This window comes from Rhinoderma darwinii, chromosome 4, assembly GCF_050947455.1.
Source record: "Rhinoderma darwinii isolate aRhiDar2 chromosome 4, aRhiDar2.hap1, whole genome shotgun sequence".
Lineage (NCBI taxonomy): Eukaryota > Metazoa > Chordata > Amphibia > Anura > Rhinodermatidae > Rhinoderma > Rhinoderma darwinii.
Window position 1 is genome coordinate 6,323,493 of NC_134690.1, and position 20,882 is coordinate 6,344,374.

The 20,882-nt window shown below is 47.4% G+C and overlaps 1 protein-coding gene across 1 annotated transcript in view; it reads left to right on the forward strand.

The window, feature by feature from the left end:
- Positions 1–2,601: 2,601 nt before the first annotated feature.
- The window catches only part of LOC142760599 (C-type lectin domain family 2 member A-like), a 63,646-nt gene continuing 45,365 nt past the window's right edge, over positions 2,602–20,882 (forward strand). Inside the window, exons 1-2 of the mRNA XM_075863787.1 lie at positions 2,602–2,883; positions 7,111–7,185. Coding sequence (XP_075719902.1) covers positions 2,737–2,883; positions 7,111–7,185 — 222 coding nt within the window. The 5' untranslated portion in view covers positions 2,602–2,736. The remainder of the gene's footprint in view (positions 2,884–7,110; positions 7,186–20,882) is intronic.

A 20,882-nucleotide genomic window follows, 5' to 3' on the forward strand; every position in this document is an offset into this window, starting at 1 on the left:
GGGTCGTTGCAAGTAGGCAGGGACAGAGTGGCGGGTAGATTAGGGCTCACTTGTCCGTTTCCCTACCCCTATCATTACACTATTCAAACTCACCTTAATCCCGTTCCCACGCCGTCCGGCAGCAATGGAGACCTGCTCTCTTCTGCACAGGTCTCCTGGGGTTGAACGCTTCCCTTTCAATCAGAGCCTTTCAATGACGCAAGCGGCGCAAAGTATTGCGCCGCCTCACTTATAGAAAGGCGCTGAATGGCCGGCAGTGGCGGATTAAGTAGACCACAGGCCCTGGGCTGTTACACAAACTTGGGCCCCCCTTCCCTACCGCCGCTCTGCCGTGTCTATAGTGAACACCACCTTTCTGTGTGATCATTGACAAATGGTTGTTACGATTGCTCTTGTCAAAGGGCTGCGTCCCTACATACTGACAGTCTCCAAACATCGCTGACAGTATCACTGTGTAGGGACACTTCCTCCTGACAATGAGAATGGTAACACACATTTATCTATTAGTCCTGGGTACACAGAGATATGTAGAATACAAGGATTACCTCCAACAGACATGTCAGGAGAGGAGATCCCCTATAGATCCAGTGATGTCTTCTCTAACGGGAGCCGTTTTCTTTTCTTCTCCATCTGACACAGACCGCTATGGCGACTTCTCCTGATGAGACATCTTTGCTCCTCGCTTCTGCAGCCATTTCCAGCCCTTATAGAAACACACAAATTTAGACACCAAGGCCCAGGATCATACATTAAAGGGGTTGTCCGGGCACAGACCGTTTTTCATACTGATGACCTATCGATGTGCCCGGACAACCCCTTTTACTCAGACTAATAAATTTGGACCCAAGACTAAATCATAGAATAAATACAGAGCCCAGACCTTCTAAGCTATTGCAGACCTCAGACCAGACCCCCTAAACAAATACAGACCCCATCACAAGCACCCTGAATAAATACAGACCTCAGACCGGACCCCTAAATACAGACACCAGACCTGACCCCCTACACGAATAATGACCCCAAACCTGACTCCCTTAATACAGAACTCAGACCAGACCCCCTAAACGAATACAGACCACTAAATAAAAGACCTTAAAACTAATACAGACCCCATAAACTAATAGACCCCAGACCACACCCCAAAATACAGACCCCCTAAATACAGACACCAGACCTCAAACTAATACAGATCCCCTAAATACAGACCCCCAGACCAGACCCCCTATTCTAATAGAGACCTCAGACCAGACCCCTAAATAGACCCTGTAAACTAATACAGACCCCAGACCTCAAACTAAAACAGACCCCCTAAATATCGACCCCAGACCACTTAAACTAACACAGACCCCTAAATATACAGACCCTAAACCCCTTAAACTGATACAGACCCCAGACCAGACCCCCTAAATACAGACCTCAGACCCCTTAAACTAATAAACACCAAACCTCCTAAATACAGTCCCCAAACCTGGCCCCCTAAATACAGACCCATTAAACAAATCAATCCCCTTATACTTACAGTCAGTCTTCTCTGTGGAGTCACTGCTGCTGCTGCTCGTCCTGCGGTCACGTGACCAGCAGCTCTCTAAGCAATAATAACAACTTTAGAGATGAGGTCATGTGACCTTATGTCTAAAGGTCCTTTTGCAGGATATACACATTGCAGTTTCGTCGCGGTTTTTGGCGCGATTCGCGGCAAAATCGCGACAAAACTACAATGTACCATGATAATTATAGTGCAGGAGGGGGTTGCGCTTGCGCCCGCCCTCTAAATTGCGCCCAGGGCACATGCCCCGTCTGCCCCCCTTAGCTGCGCCCCTGCTATAAGTAGACATCAAGCAGAGATCTTGAAAACTTTAAAGATTTGATCCAAAAAGTAATTTGGAAAGTTGTATAAGTTTTCATTATACAAAGAGTAACATGTATTAAAGAGGCTCCGTCACCAGATTATAAGCGTCCTATCTCCTACATAATCTGATCAGCGCTGGAATGTAGATAATAGCAGTGGTTTTTATATTGAAAAACGATCATTTTTGAGGAAGTTATGAGCAATTTTAGCTTTATGCTAATAGTTTCTTACTAGACAACCGGGCGTTTTTTTTAACTTTTCACCAACTGGTTGTTGTACAGAGGAGTGTATGACACTGACCAATCAGTGACCAATCAGTGACCAATCCTACACTTCCCATTGTTCCAGCCCATTGTTCCAGCCCATTGTTCCAGTGTGATTGTGCAGTGAAAGAAGCTGGGCTGGAACAATGAGAAGTGCATGACGCTGATTGGTCACTGATTGGTCACTGACTGATCACTGATTGGTCAGCCTCATACACTTCTCTCCACAACGCCCAGTTGGTAAAAAGTAAAAACACGTCCAGTTGTCTAGTAAGAAAGTAATTAGCATAAATCTAAAATGGTCTATAACTTCCTCAAAAATGATCGTTTTTCAAAATAAAAACCTCTGTTATCTACATTACAGCACCGATCACATTATGTAGGAGACACGGCGCTTATAATCTGGTGACAGCCTCTTTAAGTGTAACATTCCTGTAACTATGGACAAAGTTCAGCATGTCCTTCCTCCGCCTCCTCCGCCTCCTCCTCCTGAACATATTGCAATATTCACTTGCTTCTAGCTCTTTCTTCCTGCGGTTTGCAGCCTTCCCAGTCTTCTTTTCTCCTCTCTCGCAGAATTACACCCCCTCACCTCACCTCGCAGGGTCCCTGTATAGCAGCAACATGGAGAACATCACACCCAGCCCAGCGGAGTCCGGATTTCTGACGACAGGCGACCCCCAATCATGTAGGCAGACACCAAGTGGAACTTTAGAATCTCTTTATAGCGAAGAACATGAACTGCAGAACACCTGGGATAACCCAAGAAAGGTGAGTGACGGGGGGGCGTCAGGTCAGGGGTCTTTATATAACATCAAGCATATATCTGTGTGTTGCTGGGTGATACGCGGGTGCTGGAGGGTGAGATCTTGCAGATAAGGGATTGTTACACCCCAGGACGTAGGATATTAAGGTTTGGCCGTTTTTCTCTGTGCTGTGTCGTTGTCGTATTCTTTACAACTTAATTATAAGAATTTAGTTTTATACTTTCTTTATTATTGTTATTTTTTATTTTGCAGTTTTCATCTATATTTTAGATATGATTTTCTCTGAACTTGTCGGCGACACGTTGTGTATTTGGAAGCGCAGGTTTTGTATCTGAATATTCAGCTTGTAACACTCGGAGCATTGCAAACCTGGGGAGAAGTTGAGAGCTCACTGAGCGGGCACTGGCTGGGGCGAGATGAGGGTGCGTGGAGGGGGCAAAACTCCAGACCCACAGATTAGTATCTGGGTTACAGTTAGAGGAAGGGGTAGGGGAAAAGTGCCCGGGAGGATAGTCCTTGGCTGGCACACCCTGGTAATTACGCCTTTTGACTGATATTGAGGATGTAAGACCAGGACTAGCGCCACTACATCAGGGCATTACCTCTACCACCAAGGACAATGACTGCTGTGGGAAGGATGGGAGTAGTAGTGCAGCAAACGTCAGACAGATGCTGGTGGTAGTGGATTCTATTATGAGATGGGCCGTTTGTCGCCGCGACCGTGAATGCCGAACAGTGTGTCGTCTCCCGGGTGCTCGGGTTCGGCATATTGCGGATCGAATAGACAGATTGCTGGGTGGGGCTGGGGAAGACCCGCCTGTCATAGTACAAATTGGTACCAATGACAAAGTCAGCTGGAGATGGAAGGTCCTTATAAATGGTTCTAGGAGAGAAGCGAAAGTCCAGGACCTCCAAGGTTGTGTTTTCAGAAATACAACCAGCGCCACGTGCGTCTCTAGAAAGACAGCGGGAGATTAGGGGGTAAAATAAGTGGCTTAGAAATTGGTGAGAAAAGGAAGGGTTTGGGTTCATGGAGAACTGGGCTGACTTCTCTGGCAGGTACAGGCTCTATGATGGGGACAGGCTGCACCCAAATGGGGAGGGGGGAGGCTATGCTGGAGGAAAGAAAGGTGAGACGGCTGGAGAGGTTACTTCCCGCACGAGGACGTACAGTTACTGAGTTTTTCCCGGTGCACACTGTCGGCGACACTGTGCACACTCCACTCTTGCCGACCAGCGGTCCTTTGCCGCTGGTTTCGGCAAATTAACCCCTTAAATTCGGCGATCAGCTGCAATCGCCGAATTTTGGGGGTTTCTAACATATCGGCAGACCCCGGTCCGAAATCGCGGGGTTTGCCGATAGTTACTATGGCAAACGGAAGCCAAACAATGGCTTCCAGGTCTGCCATGGACGGAAGCCCATCAGGACCAACCTTCGGCTGGTCCTGATAGGCTTCCTGTCAGAGTGACAGGAAGTCACTGTGTCGTTCCCGATGGCACACTGTCGGCGACAAGGTGTGCATCGGGAACTTGGAGATCAGCTGTCCCCGACAGCTGACACTCCAGTGTTGCCGATCAGCAGCTCATCGCCGCTGATTTCGGCAATTAACCCGTTACATGCGGGGCTCGATTGCGATCTCCGCATGTAGCGGGTTTGTAGCACAATCGCAATTGCAATCGTGGGAGCTTCTGATGCTTGTGATGGCACCCGGGGGCCAGACAACGGCCCCCAAGTCTGCCATGTATGTCAGCCTATGAGGATCAGCCTCTGCTGATCCTTGTAGACCAACTGTCAGAGTGACTGTGACGTCACACTGACAGTTGGAATACGTTACACTACCTAGGTAGTGTAATGTATTCTAGCAGCGATCAGAGCTGCAGGTCAAAAAAATAAAGTGTAAAAAGTAAAAAAAAGTTAATAAAAATGTTTTATAAAAGTGTAAAAATAAAAGGTTTTGTTTTCTTATAATAAGTCATTTATTATAGGGAATAAATTAAACCGTTAAATAAAAGTACACATATTTGGTATCACCGTGTCCGTAACGACCCAAACTATGAAACTATAATGTTCATTTTTCCGCACGGTGAACGCCGCAAACAAAATAAACGGAAAACTGCCAGCGTCGCTATTTTTTGGTCACCACCCCTCCCAAGATATAGAATAAAAAGTGATCAAAAAGTCGCATTTACCCCAAAATTGTACCAATAAAAACTACAACCCGTCCCGCAAAAAACAAGACCTCCGACAGCTTTTTTTGACGAAAAAAATAAAAAAGTTACGGCTCAGAATAGCGTGTCCCAGAAAATAAATTATTTTATAGAAACTTAATTTTATTGTGCAAACGCTGCAAAACTTAAAAAAAACTATACACATATGGTATCGGCGTAATCGTACCGACCGGCAGAATAAATTAAACCGTAATTTATTGCGCACGGTGAACGCTGTAATAAATAAAGAATTTAAAGCGCCAAAATCGCTGTTTTTTGGTCACCTTAGCTCTAAAAAAGATCCTGAGAGGCCAAAATGCTCACTATACCCCTAGAAAAATTCCTTGGCGGGTGTAGATTCCAAAATAGGGTCACTTTTAGGGGGTTTCCACTGTTTTGGTCCCTCCGGGGCGTTTCAAACCTGACATGGCACTGAAAACCAATCCAGCAAAATCTGCGCTCCAAAATCCAAAAGGCGCTCCTTCCTTCCTGAGCCCTGCTGTGGGTCCAAACATCAGTTTACGACCACATATGGGGTAGTGCTGTAATCGGGAGAAATTGCTTTACAAATGTTGGGCGGCTTTTTCTCCATTATTCCTTGTAAAAATGAAAATATTCTATGTTTCCACAGAAAAATAGGTGATTTCCATCTTCACAGACTAATTCCACTAAATTCTGCAAAAAAACTGTGGGGTCAAAATGCTAACTATACCCCTAGAAAAATGCCTTGAGGGGTGTAGTTTCCAAAATGGGGTCACTTTTTGGGGGTTTCGACTGTTTTGGCACCACAAGACCTCCTCAAACCTGACATGGTGCCTAAAATATATTCTAAAAAAAAGGAGGCCCCAAAATCCTCTAGGTGCTCCTTTGCTTCTGAGGCCGGTGTTTCAGTCCATTATCACACTAGGGCCACATGTTGGATATTTCTAAAATCTGCAGAATCTGGGCAATAAATATTGAGTTGCGTTTCCCTGGTAAAACCTTCTGTGTTACAGATTTTTTTTTATTACAAGTGAATTTCGGCAAAAAAAATGAAATTTTTTAAATTTCACCTCTACTTTGCCTTAATTCCTGTGAAACGCCTAAAGGGTTAAAATACTTTCTGAATGTGGTTTTGAATACCTTGAGGGGTGCAGTTTTCAAAATGGGGTGATTTATGGGGACTTTCTACTATATAAGGCCCTCAAAACCACTTCAGAACTGAACTGGCACTGAAAAAATGGCCTTTTGAAATTTTATTGAAAATATGAGAAATTGCTGCTAAAGTTCTAAGCCTCGTAACCTCCTAGAAAAATAAAAGTACGTGAAAAAAAACGATGCAAATATAAAGTAGACATATGGGGGATGTTAACTAGTGACTATTTTGTGTGGTATTACTATCTGTTTTACAAGCAAATACATTTCAATTTAGAAAAATGCTAATTTTTGCAAATTTTTGCTAAAATTTGACGTTTTTCACAAATAAATATTGAATTTATCGACCAAATTTTTTTTCACTAACATAAAGTACAACATGTCACGAGAAAACAATCTCAGAATCGCTTGGATGGGTAAAAGCATTCCGGAGTTATTACCACATAAAGTGACACGTCAGATTTGAAAAAATCATCTGTGTCCACAAGGCCAAAACAGGCTGCGTCCTAAAGGGGTTAATGGCCGTGCTGTGCAAATAGCATTGGTACTCTACGTTAATCGTGTAGCGTGCCGCGCTGGTTAGGATGGTGCTTGCTCTATCTGTATCCCATATGTAATAATGCTACACCATTAATGTAGTGTGCCTATGCTCTATTACATGCTGTATGTAGGATTAGAAGAATAGTATATAAGGAAGCATTGCTTCTAGGAGACTCTTTCATATAAGACACTAAGCAATGAGAAATAGATAAAGTAATAATATTGTAAGACTGAAATGATATAAGAGGTGATATGTAATAATAATAATAATAATAGGACTGATAAATGGTATAAGAAGTGATATATAATCATAAATAATACAAAGTCCTTCCATATTTTCTCCTTCTAGCCCTTCAGATCCCGATTACATTCTTCATCTGTGAATGATTTAGATGAGGAGCCCAACGTTTATAGTCCCCAGCCGGTAAGGACAATTACTAATAATATATCTTGTATTATTATATTGTGCACCTTTAGATTTGAGTACAGTGAGCAGTGCCTACTGTGTCCCCCCCTTGACGACTCTGTCCTCTCCGGACGCCTCTGTCCACTCCGGACACCTCTGTCCCCTCCGGACACCTCTGTCCTCTCCAGACGCCTCCTGTGTCCCCCCCGTGACGCCTCTGCCCCCTCCGGACGCCTCCTCTGTCCCTTCCAGACGCCTCCTGTGTCCCCCCCCTGACACCTCTGTCCCCTCCGGACATCTCCTGTGTCCCCCCCCCTGACGCCTCTGCCCCCGCCGGACGCCTCCTCTGTCCCCTCTGGACGCCTCCTGTGTCCCCCCCCTGACGCCTCTGTCCCTATTCTACAGCATAACATTTTTTTCTTTAGAAAATACCATATTTCGTTGAGTGAGGGGCTGCAGGATGGGGACTCGGGTCACTTTTCATCGCGCAGTCCCTCTAATTTTCTAAGTATATTGCCTCCTTTTATAGGAGTTTCTTTGACGACCTGTTTTTTTTATCTGCTTGCAAACACAACAAGAAGCTAAAAATGTTATTCACAAAATTAATAATAATGATTGGGAATTAAAACTTACCCTTAATTTTTCTAAAAATTCTATTGAATTGAGGGATTTGGTTATTATGAAGGAATGAGATGGGACAATTAGCACCAAGATCAATTTCAAGGGGGTTGATATAAATAGTTATCTTAAAGGGGTTATCCCACAGGATATGCCATAAAGGTCCAATAGTTGCAGGTCCCACCTCTGGGACCCGCATCTATGTCTAGAATGGGGCCCCCTAAACCCCATTCTAGCTTAATCGACTCTCGCTGCCACCTGGCCATTTCCTGGTTAGGTGGTCAGGAGTTACGGAAACAGCCGAGTGCTCACTGAGCTACGCTGTTTCCGTAACTCCCATAGAAGTGAATGGGAATTATTGAAACAGCATAGCACCGCGAGCTACGCTGTTTCTGGAACTCCCGACCATGTAATCAGGAAGTGGCCAGGAGGCAGCGAGAGCTGAGTAAGCTAGAACAGGGTTTAGGGGGCCCCATTCTAGAGATAGATGCGGGTCCCACATCTATCGGACTTTAATTGCCCAAGATGAGAAAACCCCCTTTATTTTTACCCGTAGTCATCTTCCCATGTGGTTAAAGAATGTTCCCTATGGACCGTATAGAAGGGCAAGGAGAATTGTACGAAAGATGAGGATTTTGTTGCACAACCAAAATGATTGAGGAAACTCTTCCTGGACAAGGACTATCCAGGACAGACATTAACATGAGCTTATAATGAAACGAAAAACTGAGGATTGTTTAAAATGTGAAACTGACAAAAATATGAACAAAATTTTTGCTAATAATAATAATAATAATAAGAAGAAGAACCACTCATCTCTGTACACATAACTTCATTACCTCTTTTAATTCTGCATCTGCTGATATCGGGACTTCAGTGAAAAGAGATCCCTTACTAAAAGATATCCGGCCGGATCAACCAGGGGTAACTTTCCGTAGGGCAAGGAACCTCAAAAACATCTTGGCCCCCAGCTGCTTACCTAGAATCGGTCAGTCCGTTAGACCCCATACACTGGGTTTATTCATTGGTCTATGTGACACAGAAATTTTCCATCTAATGTAACAGGCGAATCTTTATCAATTAAGAGTTTTCTCAACTGCTCTTCTTCCTCTTGTGTAATTTGCTTGTTGATTGCAAATTACAGTACGTTGGTAAGACAATGCAAACCACAAGATCTAGAATGACCAAGCATCGTTCTAATATCAGGAATGCTGTGTGGACTCGAGACCCTAATGTCGATCATGATGAGGATCATACCAGTTTGAGACTTACCATTCTTAAACAGATCTCGGATCAAATTGAGAACCGATTGAAATCCATGAACTTCCACGCCTTGGCATGCTGTTAATGAGGTTATTAATGGCTGTCTGGGGACTGTTATGCCACGCTGAATGCTCTGGGCACGTAAATGATCAGGATTGTCTGCTCGCAGCTCCATTTACAATTGCTGACCAATGACCCAGAGTTACTCGATAGGAGACAAGTCCGGAGATGCTGCAGGCCATGGCAGCACGTTTAGTCCACGTTTAGTCCACACAGTAGCACAAGCAACATGCGGCCTGGCATGATCCTGTTGAAAACGGCTTCTGGGACTCTTTGGAGAAATGGCCGTACCACTGGTTCCACGACCAAATCAATAATGTAACGCTGAGCTGTCAGTGTACCTGAAATAACAACTAGAGGGGTCCGGCTACCATAGATTATGCCACCCCACACCATAATCCCTGGAGTAGGACCAGTGTGACATTCCCTTGTGAAGGCCTCTTCATGGAGTTTCTCACGTGGTCTCCAGACCAATCTCCAGCTATCACTACGTCCGAGACAAAGGCGGCACTGATTGCTGAAGAAGATAGACCTCCATTCCAGCCTGCATTGCCGTCTTGCTGTGCACCATGACAGTCTCAGAGTGGTGGCGTGTGGTCAATGGAACACCTGTAGCTGGACGTCTAGCTTGTAGTTTAATGTCGTGCAAACGCCTTCTGATGATTTGTGTGGACACTGGTTGCCGCCCTGGGCTTGGGATGTGACGTCCAATTTCACTTGCAGTACAGAATGGATCACTACATGCCGTTCTTCCAATCAGATGATCCATCCGTGCAGAGGTGGTAACTGTTGGATCCTGTATTTTTCTGTTTGTTGGTTTAAATGTTTTCTATCTGCATGATAAGACCTGAAGACTTGTTGTTATTATTATCTGCTAGATCAGCCCCAGTCATCTGTAAGTGTTATCCTTATCTTCTAGATCTGCCATGATCACATGTAAGTGTTATTATTATTTGCTAGATCTGCCCCGGTCACCTGTAAGTGTTATTATCTGCTAGATCTGACCTGGTCATGTGTAAGTGTTATTATTATTTGCTAGATATGTCCAGTCACCTGTAAGTGTTACTATTATCTGCTAGATCTGATCTGGTCACGCATAAGTGTTATTAATATCACCTAGATCTGACCTGGTCATGTGTAAGTACTATAATTGTGAAGTGAAGGTCTGAATGTTGTGTATTCCAGGGACTATCCTACTACTTCTTATAGGACCAGGGGAAAAGTGTTTGAAGGAGTGTACATTTCACCCAGGTTCCTGTCTTAGTGCTCCTGCACACATCTGAGATCAGGCCGTAAAAAACGGTCCGAGTGTCGGCTGGATTCACTGGCCCGACCACGGTACAGGTGAACGGGACTCCTGCCATCATAGACCTTTATGATGCTCAGAGTCTCTACCTCCTCGTGGAGCTGCTGTTCCATACTGTATCATTTTGTTCAGTGCGGAACAGCAGATCCGCGGGAAGGCGGGGACTCCGAGCATCATAAAACGTCTATGATGCCTGGATACCGTTCACCCGTACCGTGGTTGGGCCGGTGAATCCAGCCGACACTCGGACCATTTTTCACGGCCGATCTCGGTTGTGTGCAAGAGCACTTGTACGTTTTAAAAAGCAGCCGGGGAGTTTTTGTAGCAAGGAAACTGTCTTTCCCTGCTCAAGGACTTTATGTAAAACCAGTGAAAAGGGCCTGACTGTTAAAGTGGGGAGAGTTGGGTGGGTTCCTACTCCATGTAGCCACTCTGGGTGCGTCGGATGATTGTGGCTCATCACCTGTAAAGGCTGAGGTGTATTGTAAAAAGGCAGAGAGTTTACAAGCTGAGGGCCATGGCTCCTGGGACAAAACTGCTGTGAGTAAAGCAACGTGTGGTTTGTTAGAGAATCTGAGCTCAGGGCTCTGCTCTCTATTGCGTTAGCATCTTTATGCGTAGTTAGTGGCTGGACGGGGCTCTGCTCTCTATTGCGTTAGCACCTTTATGTGTAGTTAGTGGCTGGACGGGGCTCAGCTCTCTATTGCGTTAGCACCTTTATGCGTAGTTAGTGGCTGGACGGGGCTCTGCTCTCTATTGCGTTAGCACCTTTATGTGTAGTTAGGGGCTGGACGGGGCTCAGCTCTCTATTGCGTTAGCACCTTTATGTGTAGTTAGTGGCTGGACGGGGCTCTGCTCTCTATTGCGTTAGCACCTTTATGTGTAGTTAGTGGCCGGACATGGCTCTGCTCTCTATTGCGTTAGCACCTTTATGCGTAGTTAGTGGCTGGACGGGGCTCTGCTCTCTATTGCGTTAGCACCTTTATGTGTAGTTAGTGGCCGGACATGGCTCTGCTCTCTATTGCGTTAGCACCTTTATGTGTAGTTAGTGGCTGGACAGGGCTCTGCTCTCTATTGCGTTAGCACCTTTATGTGTAGTTAGTGGCTGGACGGGGCTCTGCTCTCTATTGCGTTAGCACCTTTATGTGTAGTTAGTGGCCGGACATGGCTCTGCTCTCTATTGCGTTAGCAACTTTATGTGTAGTTAGTGGCTGGACATGGCTCTGCTCTCTATTGCGTTAGCACCTTTATGTGTAGTTAGTGGCTGGACAGGGCTCTGCTCTCTAATGCGTTCGCACCTTTATGTGTAGTTAGTGGCTGGACAGGTCTCTGCTCTCTATTGCGTTTGCACCTTTATGTGTAGTTAGTGGCCGGACATGGCTCTTCTCTCTATTGCGTTAGCACCTTTATGTGTAGTTAGTGGCCGGACATGGCTCTGCTCTCTATTGCGTTAGCACCTTTATGTGTAGTTAGTGGCCGGACATGGCTCTGCTCTCTATTGCGTTAGCACCTTTATGTGTAGTTAGTGGCAGGACGGAGCTCTGCTCTCTATTGCGTTAGCACCTTTATGTGTAGTTAGTGGCTGGACGGAGCTCTGCTCTCTATTGCGTTAGCACCTTTATGTGTAGTTAGTGGCCGGACGGGGCTCTGCTCTCTATTGCGTTAGCACCTTTATGTGTAGTTAGTGGCCGGACGGGGCTCTGCTCTCTATTGCGTTAGCACCTTTATGTGTAGTTAGTGGCTGGACGGAGCTCTGCTCTCTATTGCGTTAGCACCTTTATGTGTAGTTAGTGGCCGGACGGGGCTCTGCTCTCTATTGCGTTAGCACCTTTATGTGTAGTTAGTGGCCGGACATGGCTCTGCTCTCTTGAGTTAGCACCTTTATGTGTAGTTAGTGGCTGGACAGGGCTCTGCTCTCTTTTGCGTTAGCACCTTTATGTGTAGTTAGTGGCCGGACGGAGCTCTGCTCTCTATTGCGTTAGCACCTTTATGTGTAGTTAGTGGCTGTACAGGGCTCTGCTCTCTTTTGCGTTAGCACCTTTATGTGCAGTTAGTGGCCGGACATGGCTCTGCTCTCTATTGCGTTAGCACCTTTATGTGTAGTTAGTGGCCAGACGAGGCTCTGCTCTCTATTGCGTTAGCACCTTTATGTGTAGTTAGTGGCAGGACGGAGCTCTGCTCTCTATTGCGTTAGCACCTTTATGTGTAGTTAGTGGCCGGACGGGGCTCTGCTCTCTATTGCGTTAGCACCTTTATGTGTAGTTAGTGGCCGGACATGGCTCTGCTCTCTATTGCGTTAGCACCTTTATGTGTAGTTAGTGGCCGGACGGGGCTCTGCTCTCTATTGCGTTAGCACCTTTATGTGTAGTTAGTGGCCGGACGGGGCTCTGCTCTCTATTGCGTTAGCACCTCTATGTGTAGTTAGTGGCTGGACGGGGCTCTGCTCTCTATTGCGTTAGCACCTTTATGTGTAGTTAGTGGCCGGACGGGGCTGTGCTCTCTATTGCGTTAGTACCTTTATGTGTAGTTAGTGGCCGGACATGGCTCTGCTCTCTATTGCGTTAGCACCTTTATGTGTAGTTAGTGGCTGGACGGGGCTCTGCTCTCTATTGTGTTAGCACCTTTATGTGTAGTTAGTGGCTGGACGGGGCTCTGCTCTCTATTGTGTTAGCACCTTTATGTGTAGTTAGCGGCCGGACATGGCTCTGCTCTCTATTGCGTTAGCACCTTTATGTGTAGTTAGTGGCTGGACATGGCTCTGCTCTCTATTGCGTTAGCACCTTTATGTGTAGTTAGTGGCCGGACGGGGCTCTGCTCTCTATTGCGTTAGCACCTTTATGTGTAGTTAGTGGCCGGACGGGGCTCTGATCTCTATTGTGTTAGCACCTTTATGTGTAGTTAGTGGCCGGACATGGCTCTGCTCTCTATTGCGTTAGCACCTTTATGTGTAGTTAGTGGCCGGACAGGGCTCTGCTCTCTATTGTGTTAGCACCTTTATGTGTAGTTAGTGGCCGGACGGGGCTCTGCTCTCTATTGCGTTAGCACCTTTATGTGTAGTTAGTGGCCGGATGGGGCTCTGCTCTCTTTTGTGTTAGCACCTTTATGTGTAGTTAGTGGCCGGACAGGGCTCTGCTCTCTATTGTGTTAGCACCTTTATGTGTAGTTAGTGGCCGGACGGGGCTCTGCTCTCTATTGTGTTAGCACCTTTATGTGTAGTTAGTGGCTGGACATGGCTCTGCTCTCTATTGTGTTAGCACCTTTATGTGTAGTTAGTGGCCGGACGGGGCTCTGCTCTCTATTGTGTTAGCACCTTTATGTATAGTTAGTGGCCGGACGGGGCTCTGCCCTCTATTGCGTTAGCACCTTTATGTGTAGTTATTGGCTGTACAGGGCTCTGCTCTCTTGAGTTAGCACCTTTATGTGTAGTTAGTGGCCGGACGGGGCTCTGCTCTCTATTGTGTTAGCACCTTTATGTGTAGTTAGTGGCCGGACAGGGCTCTGCTCTCTATTGCGTTAGCACCTTTATGTGTAGTTAGTGGCTGGACGGGGCTCTGCTCTCTATTGCGTTAGCACCTTTATGTGTAGTTAGTGGCTGGATGGGGCTCTGCTCTATATTGCGTAGGCACCTTTATGTGTGGTTAGTGGCTGGACGGGGCTCTGCTCTCTATTGCGTTAGCACCTTTATGTGTAGTTAGTGGCCGGACGGAGCTCTGCTCTCTATTGCGTTAGCACCTTTATGTGTAGTTAGTGGCTGTACAGGGCTCTGCTCTCTTTTGCGTTAGCACCTTTATGTGCAGTTAGTGGCCGGACATGGCTCTGCTCTCTATTGCGTTAGCACCTTTATGTGTAGTTAGTGGCCAGACGGGGCTCTGCTCTCTATTGCGTTAGCACCTTTATGTGTAGTTAGTGGCAGGACGGAGCTCTGCTCTCTATTGCGTTAGCACCTTTATGTGTAGTTAGTGGCCGGACGGGGCTCTGCTCTCTATTGCGTTAGCACCTTTATGTGTAGTTAGTGGCCGGACGGGGCTCTGCTCTCTATTGCGTTAGCACCTTTATGTGTAGTTAGTGGCCGGACATGGCCCTGCTCTCTATTGCGTTAGCACCTTTATGTGTAGTTAGTGGCCGGACGGGGCTCTGCTCTCTATTGTGTTAGCACCTTTATGTGTAGTTAGTGGCTGGACGGGGCTCTGCTCTCTATTGCGTTAGCACCTTTATGTGTAGTTAGTGGCCGGACAGGGCTCTGCTCTCTATTGCGTTAGCACCTTTATGTGTAGTTAGTGGCCGGACGGGGCTCTGCTCTCTATTGCGTTAGCACCTTTATGTGTAGTTAGTGGCCGGACGGGGCTCTGCTCTCTATTGCGTTAGCACCTTTATGTGTAGTTAGTGGCTGGACGGGGCTCTGCTCTCTATTGCGTTAGCACCTTTATGTGTAGTTAGTGGCAGGACGGAGCTCTGCTCTCTATTGCGTTAGCACCTTTATGTGTAGTTAGTGGCCGGACGGGGCTCTGCTCTCTATTGCGTTAGCACCTTTATGTGTAGTTAGTGGCCGGACGGGGCTCTGCTCTCTATTGCGTTAGCACCTTTATGTGTAGTTAGTGGCTGGACGGAGCTCTGCTCTCTATTGCGTTAGCACCTTTATGTGTAGTTAGTGGCCGGACGGGGCTCTGCTCTCTATTGCGTTAGCACCTTTATGTGTAGTTAGTGGCCGGACATGGCTCTGCTCTCTTGAGTTAGCACCTTTATGTGTAGTTAGTGGCTGGACAGGGCTCTGCTCTCTTTTGCGTTAGCACCTTTATGTGTAGTTAGTGGCCGGACGGAGCTCTGCTCTCTATTGCGTTAGCACCTTTATGTGTAGTTAGTGGCTGTACAGGGCTCTGCTCTCTTTTGCGTTAGCACCTTTATGTGCAGTTAGTGGCCGGACATGGCTCTGCTCTCTATTGCGTTAGCACCTTTATGTGTAGTTAGTGGCCAGACGAGGCTCTGCTCTCTATTGCGTTAGCACCTTTATGTGTAGTTAGTGGCAGGACGGAGCTCTGCTCTCTATTGCGTTAGCACCTTTATGTGTAGTTAGTGGCCGGACGGGGCTCTGCTCTCTATTGCGTTAGCACCTTTATGTGTAGTTAGTGGCCGGACATGGCTCTGCTCTCTATTGCGTTAGCACCTTTATGTGTAGTTAGTGGCCGGACGGGGCTCTGCTCTCTATTGCGTTAGCACCTTTATGTGTAGTTAGTGGCCGGACGGGGCTCTGCTCTCTATTGCGTTAGCACCTTTATGTGTAGTTAGTGGCTGGACGGGGCTCTGCTCTCTATTGCGTTAGCACCTTTATGTGTAGTTAGTGGCCGGACGGGGCTGTGCTCTCTATTGCGTTAGTACCTTTATGTGTAGTTAGTGGCCGGACATGGCTCTGCTCTCTATTGCGTTAGCACCTTTATGTGTAGTTAGTGGCTGGAAGGGGCTCTGCTCTCTATTGTGTTAGCACCTTTATGTGTAGTTAGTGGCAGGACGGAGCTCTGCTCTCTATTTCGTTAGCACCTTTATGTGTAGTTAGTGGCCGGACGGGGCTCTGCTCTCTATTGCGTTAGCACCTTTATGTGTAGTTAGTGGCTGGACATGGCTCTGCTCTCTATTGCGTTAGCACCTTTATGTGTAGTTAGTGGCCGGACAGGGCTCTGCTCTCTATTGTGTTAGCACCTTTATGTGTAGTTAGTGGCCGGACGGGGCTCTGCTCTCTATTGCGTTAGCACCTCTATGTGTAGTTAGTGGCCGGACGGGGCTCTGCTCTCTTTTGTGTTAGCACCTTTATGTGTAGTTAGTGGCCGGACAGGGCTCTGCTCTCTATTGTGTTAGCACCTTTATGTATAGTTAGTGGCCGGACGGGGCTCTGCCCTCTATTGCGTTAGCACCTTTATGTGTAGTTATTGGCTGTACAGGGCTCTGCTCTCTTGAGTTAGCACCTTTATGTGTAGTTAGTGGCCGGACGGGGCTCTGCTCTCTATTGCGTTAGCACCTTTATGTGTAGTTAGTGGCCGGACGGGGCTCTGCTCTCTATTGTGTTAGCACCTTTATGTGTAGTTAGTGGCCGGACAGGGCTCTGCTCTCTATTGCGTTAGCACCTTTATGTGTAGTTAGTGGCTGGACGGGGCTCTGCTCTCTATTGTGTTAGCACCTTTATGTGTAGTTAGTGGCCGGACAGGGCTCTGCTCTCTATTGCGTTAGCACCTTTATGTGTAGTTAGTGGCCGGACGGGGCTCTGCTCTCTATTGCGTTAGCACCTTTATGTGTAGATAGTGGGCGGACGGGGCTCTGCTCTCTATTGCGTTAGCACCTTTATGTGTAGTTAGTGGCCGGACATGGCTCCGCTCTCTATTGCGTTAGCACCTTTATGTGTAGTTAGTGGCCGGACAGGGCTCTGCCCTCTATTGCGTTAGCACCTTTATGTGTAGTTAGTGGCTGGACGGGGCTCTGCTCTCTATTGTGTTAGCGCCTTTATGTGTAGTTAGTGGCAGGACGGAGCTCTGCTCTCTATTGCGTTAGCACCTTTATGTGTAGTTAGTGGCAGGACGGAGCTCTGCTCTCTATTGCGTTAGCACCTTTATGTGTAGTTAGTGGCTGGACGGGGCTCTGCTCTCTATTGTGTTAGCACCTTTATGTGTAGTTAGTGGCCGGACATGGCTCTGCTCTCTTGAGTTAGCACCTTTATGTGTAGTTAGTGGCTGTACAGGGCTCTGCTCTCTTTTGCGTTAGCACCTTTATGTGTAGTTAGTGGCCGGACGGTGCTCTGCTCTCTATTGCATTAGCACCTTTATGTGTAGTTAGTGGCCGGACGGTGCTCTGCTCTCTATTGCGTTAGCACCTTTATGTGTAGTTAGTGGCCGGACGGGGCTCTGCTCTCTATTGCGTTAGCACCTTTATGTGTAGTTAGTGGCTGGACAGGGCTCTGCTCTCTATTGCGTTAGCACCTTTATGTGTAGTTAGTGGCCGGACATGGCTCTGCTCTCCTTTGCGTTAGCACCTTTATGTGTAGTTAGTGGCTGGACAGGGCTCTGCTCTCTATTGCGTTAGCACCTTTATGTGTAGTTAGTGGCTGGATGGGGCTCTGCTCTATATTGCGTAGGCACCTTTATGTGTGGTTAGTGGCTGGACGGGGCTCTGCTCTCTATTGCGTTAGCACCTTTATGTGTAGTTAGTGGCCGGACGGAGCTCTGCTCTCTATTGCGTTAGCACCTTTATGTGTAGTTAGTGGCTGTACAGGGCTCTGCTCTCTTTTGCGTTAGCACCTTTATGTGCAGTTAGTGGCCGGACATGGCTCTGCTCTCTATTGCGTTAGCACCTTTATGTGTAGTTAGTGGCCAGACTGGGCTCTGCTCTCTATTGCGTTAGCACCTTTATGTGTAGTTAGTGGCAGGACGGAGCTCTGCTCTCTATTGCGTTAGCACCTTTATGTGTAGTTAGTGGCCGGACGGGGCTCTGCTCTCTATTGCGTTAGCACCTTTATGTGTAGTTAGTGGCCGGACGGGGCTCTGCTCTCTATTGCGTTAGCACCTTTATGTGTAGTTAGTGGCCGGACATGGCCCTGCTCTCTATTGCGTTAGCACCTTTATGTGTAGTTAGTGGCCGGACGGGGCTCTGCTCTCTATTGTGTTAGCACCTTTATGTGTAGTTAGTGGCTGGACGGGGCTCTGCTCTCTATTGCGTTAGCACCTTTATGTGTAGTTAGTGGCCGGACAGGGCTCTGCTCTCTATTGCGTTAGCACCTTTATGTGTAGTTAGTGGCCGGACGGGGCTCTGCTCTCTATTGCGTTAGCACCTTTATGTGTAGTTAGTGGCCGGACGGGGCTCTGCTCTCTATTGCGTTAGCACCTTTATGTGTAGTTAGTGGCTGGACGGGGCTCTGCTCTCTATTGCGTTAGCACCTTTATGTGTAGTTAGTGGCCGGACGGGGCTGTGCTCTCTATTGCGTTAGTACCTTTATGTGTAGTTAGTGGCCGGACATGGCTCTGCTCTCTATTGCGTTAGCACCTTTATGTGTAGTTAGTGGCTGGACGGGGCTCTGCTCTCTATTGCGTTAGCACCTTTATGTGTAGTTAGTGGCTGGACGGGGCTCTGCTCTCTATTGTGTTAGCACCTTTATGTGTAGTTAGTGGCAGGACGGAGCTCTGCTCTCTATTGCGTTAGCAACTTTATGTGTAGTTAGTGGCTGGACGGGGCTCTGCTCTCTATTGTGTTAGCACCTTTATGTGTAGTTAGTGGCTGGACGGGGCTCTGCTCTCTATTGTGTTAGCACCTTTATGTGTAGTTAGCGGCCGGACATGGCTCTGCTCTCTATTGCGTTAGCACCTTTATGTGTAGTTAGTGGCCGGACGGGGCTCTGATCTCTATTGTGTTAGCACCTTTATGTGTAGTTAGTGGCTGGACATGGCTCTGCTCTCTATTGCGTTAGCACCTTTATGTGTAGTTAGTGGCCGGACAGGGCTCTGCTCTCTATTGCGTTAGCACCTTTATGTGTAGTTAGTGGCCGGACGGGGCTCTGCTCTCTATTGCGTTAGCACCTTTATGTGTAGTTAGTGGCCGGACGGGGCTCTGCTCTCTTTTGTGTTAGCACCTTTATGTGTAGTTAGTGGCCGGACAGGGCTCTGCTCTCTATTGTGTTAGCACCTTTATGTGTAGTTAGTGGCCGGACGGGGCTCTGCTCTCTATTGTGTTAGCACCTTTATGTGTAGTTAGTGGCCAGACGGGGCTCTGCCCTCTATTGCGTTAGCACCTTTATGTGTAGTTAGTGGCTGGAAGGGGCTCTGCTCTCTATTGCGTTAGCACCTTTATGTGTAGTTAGTGGCTGGACAGGGCTCTGCTCTCTATTGCGTTAGCACCTTTATGTGTAGTTAGTGGCTGGACAGGGCTCTGCTCTCTATTGCGTTAGCACCTTTATGTGTAGTTAGTGGCTGGACGGGGCTCTGCTCTCTATTGCGTTAGCACCTTTATGTGTAGTTAGTGGCCGGACGGGGCTCTGCTCTCTATTGCGTTAGCACCTTTATGTGTAGTTAGTGGCCAGACGGGGCTCTGCTCTCTATTGTGTTAGCACCTTTATGTGTAGTTAGTGGCCGGACATGGCTCTGCTCTCTATTGCGTTAGCACCTTTATGTGTAGTTAGTGGCTGGACGGGGCTCTGCTCTCTATTGCGTTAGCACCTTTATGTGTAGATAGTGGGCGGACGGGGCTCAGCTCTCTATTGCGTTAGCACCTTTATGTGTAGTTAGTGGCCGGACATGGCTCTGCTCTCTATTGCGTTAGCACCTTTATGTGTAGTTAGTGGCCGGACAGGGCTCTGCCCTCTATTGCGTTAGCACCTTTATGTGTAGTTAGTGGCTGGACGGGGCTCTGCTCTCTATTGTGTTAGCGCCTTTATGTGTAGTTAGTGGCAGGACGGAGCTCTGCTCTCTATTGCGTTAGCACCTTTATGTGTAGTTAGTGGCTGGACGGGGCTCTGCTCTCTATTGTGTTAGCACCTTTATGTGTAGTTAGTGGCTGGACGGGGCTCTGCTCTCTATTGTGTTAGCACCTTTATGTGTAGTTAGTGGCCGGACAGGGCTCTGCTCTCTATTGTGTTAGCACCTTTATGTGTAGTTAGTGGCCGGACGGGGCTCTGCTCTCTATTGTGTTAGCACCTTTATGTGTAGTTAGTGGCCAGACGGGGCTCTGCCCTCTATTGCGTTAGCACCTTTATGTGTAGTTAGTGGCTGGAAGGGGCTCTGCTCTCTATTGCGTTAGCACCTTTATGTGTAGTTAGTGGCTGGACAGGGCTCTGCTCTCTATTGCGTTAGCACCTTTATGTGTAGTTAGTGGCTGGACAGGGCTCTGCTCTCTATTGCGTTAGCACCTTTATGTGTAGTTAGTGGCTGGACGGGGCTCTGCTCTCTATTGCGTTAGCACCTTTATGTGTAGTTAGTGGCCGGACGGGGCTCTGCTCTCTATTGCGTTAGCACCTTTATGTGTAGTTAGTGGCCAGACGGGGCTCTGCTCTCTATTGTGTTAGCACCTTTATGTGTAGTTAGTGGCCGGACATGGCTCTGCTCTCTATTGCGTTAGCACCTTTATGTGTAGTTAGTGGCTGGACGGGGCTCTGCTCTCTATTGCGTTAGCACCTTTATGTGTAGATAGTGGGCGGACGGGGCTCTGCTCTCTATTGCGTTAGCACCTTTATGTGTAGTTAGTGGCCGGACATGGCTCTGCTCTCTATTGCGTTAGCACCTTTATGTGTAGTTAGTGGCCGGACGGGGCTCTGCTCTCTATTGCGTTAGCACCTTTATGTGTAGTTAGTGGCCGGACGGGGCTCTGCTCTCTATTGCGTTAGCACCTTTATGTGTAGTTAGTGGCCGGACATGGCCCTGCTCTCTATTGCGTTAGCACCTTTATGTGTAGTTAGTGGCCGGACGGGGCTCTGCTCTCTATTGTGTTAGCACCTTTATGTGTA